We start from the raw sequence: 8,317 nt of genomic DNA, 5'->3' as shown, positions 1-8,317 counted from the left end.
TTTTTTTTTTTTTTTTTTTTTTTTTTTTTTTTTTTGTATTTCTGGCACTGAAGTGGTGGGAAGCTTAGGTCTGTTGATCAGTGCCCAAAGAGTTAAGGACTCTTTTGCTGAAGCCAGTAGTCATAAGGTGAACCTTCCCCTACTTCTTGGGTAGGTCTCTTTGTTCTGGAAACAAGCCTGCGGTTTATTGGGTAAGCAAAGGAATCCACCAACCATCTTGTACACACGGGATTTAGCTACAGCTCTCACAGTGCAGACCATTCATAGAGGAGTGAACGCTGGCTGTCCACAGAGCACAGAGAATAACCATAAAGCTTAAGTATGTAATGGTTTTCTGAAGGCAGTACAAGCTGGGCCGTGGTGGCACACGCCTTTAATCTCAGCACTGAGGAAGTGGAAGCAGGGGGACCTCTGGGTTCGAGGCCAGCCTAGTCTGCAAAATGAGTTTCAGGACAGCCAGGGCTGTTACACAGAGAATCCCTGTCTTGAAAAAGTGAAAAAACAAAACCAAAACAAAGCAAAAGAAAACCCCCAAACCAGAAGAAACAAACAAACGAAAACAAAACAAAAATCATTAAGTGATTTATTTTCTATGGCTTTACAGAAAGTTTGATTTCTCAAAAGCAGCTAAGAATTAAGCTGTCTTTCTCTTTTAGCGTTTGTATCTTCCTTTCTCAACTGCTGGTGCAGACAGAGAGACAGTCACTTTTGTGTGTTCCCAAACAAGAATGTTTTCTGTTTCAGCTTTAGACAATTCATATACCACATGTAACACAGTCACACACATTCTCATCTTTTGTGCCTAGGACATTCCGGTTATCCAGATAGCCAAGCCCGCCTCACAGGATTGTGGATAATGTTTTTCCTGTTATCAAAGTCATTTCTCAGGGGAATCTGTCCACAGATGGGTAGATTTTTTCCTTCATCTGCCTTGTTTTAGTATTTCTGGGAGAAAGGAAAGAATAAAAGGCCTGGACCACTCTGTTGTCTCAATTAAAAAATAGAACAACAAAACCCTAACTACCCTACATTCCTTCCCTACCATAATAACCAGTTATCATAATAATTGGGGAACTATTTAAATCTGTTTGAGTCTTTAACAGCCTGCAATCATATACTTCGTTCTTTCTGGGCACAAGTGCCCCCTCCCACTTCTTCTGTTTAGACAATGTCTGACATTGTAGACTAGGCTAGCTTGGAACTCACAGCAACCCTATGGCTTCACTGTTCCAAGAACTGGGATTACAGGCATGGGCCACAGGACTCTTCTTTAACATGCCGTATGCAGGTTGGGGGAGAGAGTTCAGTCACCAAAGTGCTTGTCCTACAAGAGTTCAGTACCTGGAACTTACCTTCAAAGACAATAAAGGGCTAGGCATGGAAAAAAGTCAGAACATGATTATGCATTTGTAATTTCAGAGCAAGGAGGATTCCTGAGGCTTGCTGGCTGGTCAGCCTAATTTACTTGGTGGATTCCAAGTCAGTGAATGGACTGCCTCAAAAAAAAAAAAATACTCAAGGTTGTCCTCTGGCCTATATGCTCTGGCCTATATTCATGAATGTACATACACACACAGAAAGAAAGAGAAAGATAGGAGAGATGCTAAGTAAATAAGAACTCTAGCCCCTAGACTAAGAACCTCTAACCATTTAGCTGGGTGTATTGGTTCATGGGCTCCAGGTCAGTTTGGTTAACAAAGGGCTACAGTGAGACTTTGTCTCAAAACAACAAAACAAAACAACAGTAAGCAACAGAACCAAAACACAACCAAAAGAAGTTCTAGGGAGATGGCTGAAGGGTTAAGACCACTTGCTGCTCTTGCAGAGGACCTGGGTGTCTTTGATGTCAGAACCCACATGCTGGCTCACACCCAGTTCAGGCGATTTGATGCCCTCTTCTGGCCTTTGCAGGCACCAGGCACGCAGAGGGAACATATATACACATTTAGGCCAAAGAGTTATATACCTAAAATAAAGAAAAAATGAGAACAACAGCCCCTGACACACACAAAAGCCCTTTGGCTCACTTATTGCCATGCAAAGTTCTGAATGGGAAAAGTTCCTAAAATGTTTCTTTAACTCACTTGGAAACTCTGGTGTGTGTGTGTGTGTGTGTGTGTGTGTGTCCATCTCAATATGTTTGAGGTCTTCAGCAACTACAATATTGACTTTATTTTAGTTGCAATACAGACAGTACACCAGCTTAGGTTACCCAATCAAAAGGTGGCTAGAGACATCATGTGAACTAAATATCTAGACCCAACTAAGCAACAGGACATGTACAATGAGTACTTCTGGGTCAAGGCAAGGACAGACACGTTGGTTTGCTTGAAACGTATTGCTCACCATTACACTATGCTAGTCTCTGACCACTTCATCCTTGTAAAACATTGTCTCTGTGTGGTTCAAATGCACAAAATAAATGGGCAAAGAGGAGGCGGGGCAGATAGCAGGAGGTGGTGGCACATGCCTTTAAGAGGCAGGTGGACCTCTGAGTTTGAGGCCAAGCTGGACTATAGAGCAAGTTCCAGGACAGCCAGGGAGGCAGGGAGAAACCCTGTCTCAAAAAAACAAAAACAAACAAACAAATCAAAGTGGGGCTAGGGGAGAAAAAAAAATCAGGAAAAAAAAGAAGAAGAGAATAAATAACATACTTCTTAATTTCTTAATCTCTCAACACAACAAACTGGAAGGGGAGGTGGCATTCTGCTGAGTAACTGCATGAGAAGGACAGAAGAGGAGAGATGAGGAGGAAACCCCAGCCACTGACTCAGCAGACGGACGGAGGATCCGCTGGAAAGGACACATGTGAGTTTTTCACAGTGAGTTCACTGGTTCTTACTGTCCGCTACTTTTTTCCTTTCCAGGAATACACTGTGCTTCTAGAGACTGCTGATTTAATAAAACCTTCAACAGGGAAAACGGAGTTAGAAATGCCTCAAGAATCACCACTTTTCCTTTATAATTCTTAACTGTGAACTAATGGCAACCTCATTTTTTCTAACAGTGTTGAAACAGAAGATTCCCTGAGGGCTGGCAAGAGATGGCTCATTGGAGTTTGATACTTGGTAAAAGGAGAGAATCCACCTCGTCCTGACTTCTACATGCATGTTGTGGCATGTACACATGTACACACACACATACACAACTGTAAATGAAAATTTCAAAAAATAAGATTCACGTGTATATATTTAAGCTAAAACATAAGCTTGGGCTAGGTATTGTGTTATGACTTTTTTTCCCCTGAATTTGGGAAACTGAGGCAGGAGGACTGCTGTGAGTTCAAGGCCCATTTGGGCTATCTAGCAAGTCTTTCTATCTTAAAGAAAACCAAAAAAAAAAAAAAAAAATTCCAAACCAACCACCAACAAAAAATCGTAAAAGCTTTAATCACAAAACACAGCTATTATGCACGTAAAAAAAAGTCAGGTATATTCTGAAATTACTTTTCTGAGTCTGCTAGCTACACGGAAGAGCAATTCATTTACCTGTGCAGATCCAGTTCCACATAGGGAAGAATGAGTTTTTCTTTAATCAATTCCCAAATGATTCGTGTCATTTCATCTCCTTGCATCTCCACCACAGAACCGCCATGAATTTTTTTGGACATTTTTACTTCAATAACCCTTAGAAAAAAAGATACACGCCTTGTCATGGTATAAAGTAGAAATGAAGTATCAATGATTTGTTGACTATTATGAAAGAACAGTTGTAATGACTACATATAGTAACAATTCCCAGTAGAGACTGAGAAATCTATGTAAGACACCATGCTACAATGCTTGTGTGTGGCTTCCACATCAGCAGTATAAGACAGTATACTGTATACTATAAGAAATTATTTCCCAGCTTGAGAGAAAAATTTCTTTGCCAAAGCCATCTGGCTAGAGTGTGGGGGGAACCCTATGCTGAAACATGCCATTAATAATGTAATCATTATTCTCAACCATTGGTTGTCCTATAAGAGCGGTTCTGTTATTTGTAGAGGTGATTCAACAGTTCTGAAGACCCGTATTCAGGCAGACTCCAATAGTGGACAGTGAAGGATTCTTTGCAGAACTGGGCTTTCCTATTGATACTACAGATATTGGTAATGTGAGGCTATATACAAAAGTGATTTCTCAGCTGGGGAAATCAGAATATGGGAAGGCCCCTGCCTAGCACCCATGCTTATCTGAGTCATAGTCCTTGGTATCTCAAGTCCTGCACTGCTCCTCTGGCTCTTTAGGATGGGCCACCATCTTGTTCTAAAAAGACAGATCACTTCAAAAAGTGTGAATTTATCTGGTTCCAATACGGTGCAAGGTGGACTGCCTCACTGTAGACACTCTAATGGGATCCTCCCGGAAATACAGCTGCGTTACAGCTAAGGACCAGGAAGTCAGCAGACTTTAAAGCAATTACCAGATAACAACCTAAAGCTATCTTGAAAAGTATAGCCAACTACTTGGGCCTTAAGTTAACAAAAAGTAATGAATATTAGACAGTATGTCTCAAGTCCTCACAAATCAGGACTACGTCCCCAATTCTCAAGTCCCAATTTTACTTCTTAGATTTGTAACTCTAGAATTCTATTGAGATGGTACCCTTAGTCTACTACCAGAGAGTTTCTCGAAGGCAGTTAGAAGAAATCAACCAACAGGTATAGGTGGACTAATACTACCTATCAGATACAACTTAAAGATTAACTTACAGTAGGGCATAAAGCCCATAATCAATTTTATCTTCACCATGGCTGTGCTTTAAAGTTAAACAAAGTCAAACAAGAAGAGACAGCAAACTTATCTGGGTTTTGATACCACAATTTCATGGCCATGTTCCTGCACAGCATTACACAACAGTTATGACTAGGCTATTTTCCTGGGGTGGCAAATACAGCTAATAAAAGATCACAATGCCTGGAATGCCTGCAATTTTTGTTCTGGTTTGTTATTTCCTCCTTGGTGAATATCTCCCTATATCTCAGAAGGCACTAACGAGACACGTCAGTTTCCCTCACTTCATCTATTCATTTTTTAGCACCTGTTAACTAAAATAGCGAAGCTGTGTTGTGACTATTACTGCTTGTCTGAGTTTGCTTTCCTGGGACATGGGCTTTAGGTATCCCTGGATTCCCTGTATCCCTGGTCTCACATTTTCTGAATCCACCCAACCTCAACTTTTGAAGGAAAGTGTGGTCCAAGCTCAGGGGCCACCAGCTCATTTACATTACCTGAAAACTGAATTCCAATGTCTTGACATGGCTGCGCAATTCCAGAAAATAAACACAATAATAACAACAGACTGGCTGAAGCAATAGGAGCCCTTTGCCATACTTCATTTTATTTCCATAAATCTCAAGCTTTTATTTTGAGCCAATTTTTTTTTTCAGATGAGTTCAAATTGCAAAACATACGGGGACACTAAGGAAGCAGTTGCAGTATATTGTTGGAAAATTCCTGCTTACTTCTTTTGCAGTACTTACACCAACGCCCAATTAACTGTCCAGTGTGGCCGGCCACATTAAAGAAAGCAGGTTGAAAGGCTATATTGCTAATTCTCATCTTGATGGTGAATGAACTTCCAGTTAGAACAAGGCCTCTCAATGTTGCTGTCTCAAACAGCTGCAGTTTCAATTTATCTCGTAAAACAAAGCAAAATCGGGAATAGAAAGTCTTAACATACTAACACCCCTGCCAGGAGGATTTAGTTTCTTTTAATACCAGCCTGACAGCCCAGTTTATCTGGTTTAAAGTACAGTGCTGAGTGTATCCGGAGGGGCAAAGGGCAGCTTATGTGCAAGGGGAGCTTTCCAAATAAAAGTCAAAAGACCTCAAATCCTTGCTTGCACACGAAGGAGGGTGAGTATCCAGGGTGAGCGCCTTGTTCCCGGCCTTTTTGCGAGTCTATGGTTTGCTCGACCTCGGTTGACACTGTGAGCCAGCAGATATCCTTGTGGGCGTTGTGCAAGAGGTCTAAAACTGTAGTTGACTCGATTCCTGCTTCCAGATCCCTATGCCTGCCCTGTCTCTCGGCCGTGCCGGGACCTTTAACACCAGGTCCACCCAGCTGGCTGCAGAACCCCTCCTTCAGAACTCTAATCCCGGAGGGCAGGACCGAAGGTGGGAAGGGGCCTTCTCTCAATCCTCAAGGCGCCCCCAAGTGGCTAAGCAAACACCCTAGATTGAAACTGGAGGTCCGCCCTCCCTCACGAACACTCTGACTTGCACTTCTCCGGCCTCAAGGCAGGTCCCACCCCCGAAACCTTGACGGAGCGCTCCGCACACGCCTATAGTTCCCGGCTCACGCCCTTTCCACCACCAGTTCCCTGCGGTCACATATTTTCTTCCTCTCACAGCCTAGACTCTGGAGTTCTGTGCGTCCTCTCCCCAGCTAGATTCTCTTCCGCGGGTGCAGATCTGCTTTGGCACTTGTCAGTGCAAGTAACGTCCCCGCCGCCCGGATCTTACGATCCCACCCTCGGGAGCGCCCTTCTATACCCACTTTCCTTCCCTAAGCCCGAACTTTGGGGGTGTCCCGCGGTGCACCAGGGCCTTTCCACTGAGTTCACTATGCACATCCAAGATCTGAGTTTTCTTCCTTTTCCCTCACTCCAGCCTTCTACGGAATAGCCTAACAGTGAGGGGCGGCGGCTGCCGCTCGTAGCCTGGGGCACTAGCAGGGAGGGGAAGGAGCGCCTGCTTGCACCCCGGGGCGCCCTGTCTACTCACCCGCTCACACCCGGGCACACGGACTGTCTCAACCCAGCCGCTGCTGGCTCAGCACCCGCCACAACCTTCGCACGGACGACCAGGGGCAGGGTCAAGGCTTTTTAACTCTTCCCGGCTTTGTCTCCTCCCAGGCCCCACCCCCTCAGCCCACCTCCCGTGGTCCCGCCCCCTCCACGAAGCCATTCGCTGCGCGCGGACTTTCTAGGGTGGGCGGGGCCGCAGAATGCTGCCTCCGGGGTGTTCCCGGTGGGGGAGGGGGATGGGGCTGGGCGCCGCCGGGATTCCTCGGGAGCACCCCGCCGCTGAGGAGCGACAATGCCACCTACAGGCAGGCTCCGGGCGTCGGTGTCCGGGTTCTCACCCTGGGAGAGCTCCTAAGACTGGATTTTGGCAGGTTCCCTTCGTGGCGTTTCCGGATGCTCCTTAACCTGGAATGTGCATTTTGAAGAATATGCGTTTGGGGGGTCTCAAAGGTGGGGGGCAACTATAGACTCTGCTAGAATGCAGAGGCTGAACCGGCCGCTATACCACCTCAATAATTCACTTCACTACCAATGATCTGTATTCCCAACTGTTACTACTCATAAATAAGCCCCACTCAGCATTTGCCAAGGAAGACAATGAAGCTGCACTAGAGGTACAGGATACAGGACTTTTGATTCTAAGGCACCAAAGCTACAGAGAAACCCTGTCTCGAAAAACCCAAATATATATATTCCTATCTCTCCGGAGATTTCTTTTCTGTGTTCCTTAGTCTTGAAACAATAATATTATGACTTGTAGGACAATAGGTCCCTGATTGCTCAAAATTCAATCTTCCAAAATTCACCTTTAAAACATCCAACATTGCACTGTAAAGTTATGAGTGCAAGACAGTTAGCAAGATGCATTTTGGATGCTAAAGGGCGCTAGTATTTCCCCAGCTGGAAAAGGAATAATGAACAGGGTGTTAGCTGTCAAGTGGATGAACAGGCACTGGGGGCCACCTCCATTTGTTCTTATGAGATGATCAGAGAGGGTGTGAGTTTATACTTTCACTTCTAATCTCATACCCTAAATCACAGGAGACTGCAAATGTTACTTCCTACTGCGCCAGGCTCTTATTGTTTATTACTAAAAGTAACTGTTTCTATCCATTCGTGTTATAGAAAGCATTCTAGAATAAGTTCAGGAAAGATAGGCTATAACACAATAAGAAGTACTGACTATGTGATGGAACGCGTAGGGCACGATACAGAACGAAGGTGAATGTAGACATAAACATCCTCGTTAAGTTCTGAGTATGAATGTGTCTCTCAGACACTGAGATGGGAAATACGGCACTTACGAACATGTCGCCATCCGAAACCATGTTTCCAAGGGCTACAGCACATGATAACTGATATATAACTGAAAGCAAGTATTTGTAGATGCCTAGAACTGACTTACATGAAAATATTACAAAACAACCATGTGCAGTGGTGCGTATTTGTATTCCCTACACTCAGCAGGAGGACTGACTGCCACAAGACCCAGGCTAGCCTTGTCTACCTAATGGGGTCCAGGTTAGTCCGACCCTGTGTCAAAACCAAGAACAGACAATACCCTACTCATAAATAAATACATGG

General features: G+C 44.2%; 1 protein-coding gene across 1 annotated transcript in view; it reads right to left on the bottom strand.

Moving 5' to 3' along the window:
• Positions 1–6,841, bottom strand: part of Idh1 (isocitrate dehydrogenase (NADP(+)) 1) — a 21,572-nt gene extending 14,731 nt beyond the window's left edge. The window contains exons 1-2 of the mRNA XM_050154215.1: positions 6,711–6,841; positions 3,489–3,626 (exon numbers count right to left, since the gene is read on the bottom strand). Of these exons, the coding sequence (XP_050010172.1) occupies positions 3,489–3,610 (122 nt within the window). The 5' untranslated portion in view covers positions 3,611–3,626; positions 6,711–6,841. The remainder of the gene's footprint in view (positions 1–3,488; positions 3,627–6,710) is intronic.
• Positions 6,842–8,317: the final 1,476 nt, after the last annotated feature.

Source organism: Alexandromys fortis, unplaced genomic scaffold, assembly GCF_014885135.2.
Source record: "Alexandromys fortis isolate MF-2015 unplaced genomic scaffold, M_Fortis_MF-2015_v1.1 scaffold_40, whole genome shotgun sequence".
Taxonomy (NCBI): Eukaryota; Metazoa; Chordata; class Mammalia; order Rodentia; family Cricetidae; genus Alexandromys; species Alexandromys fortis.
This window is presented reverse-complemented; position numbering and strand designations above follow the sequence as displayed.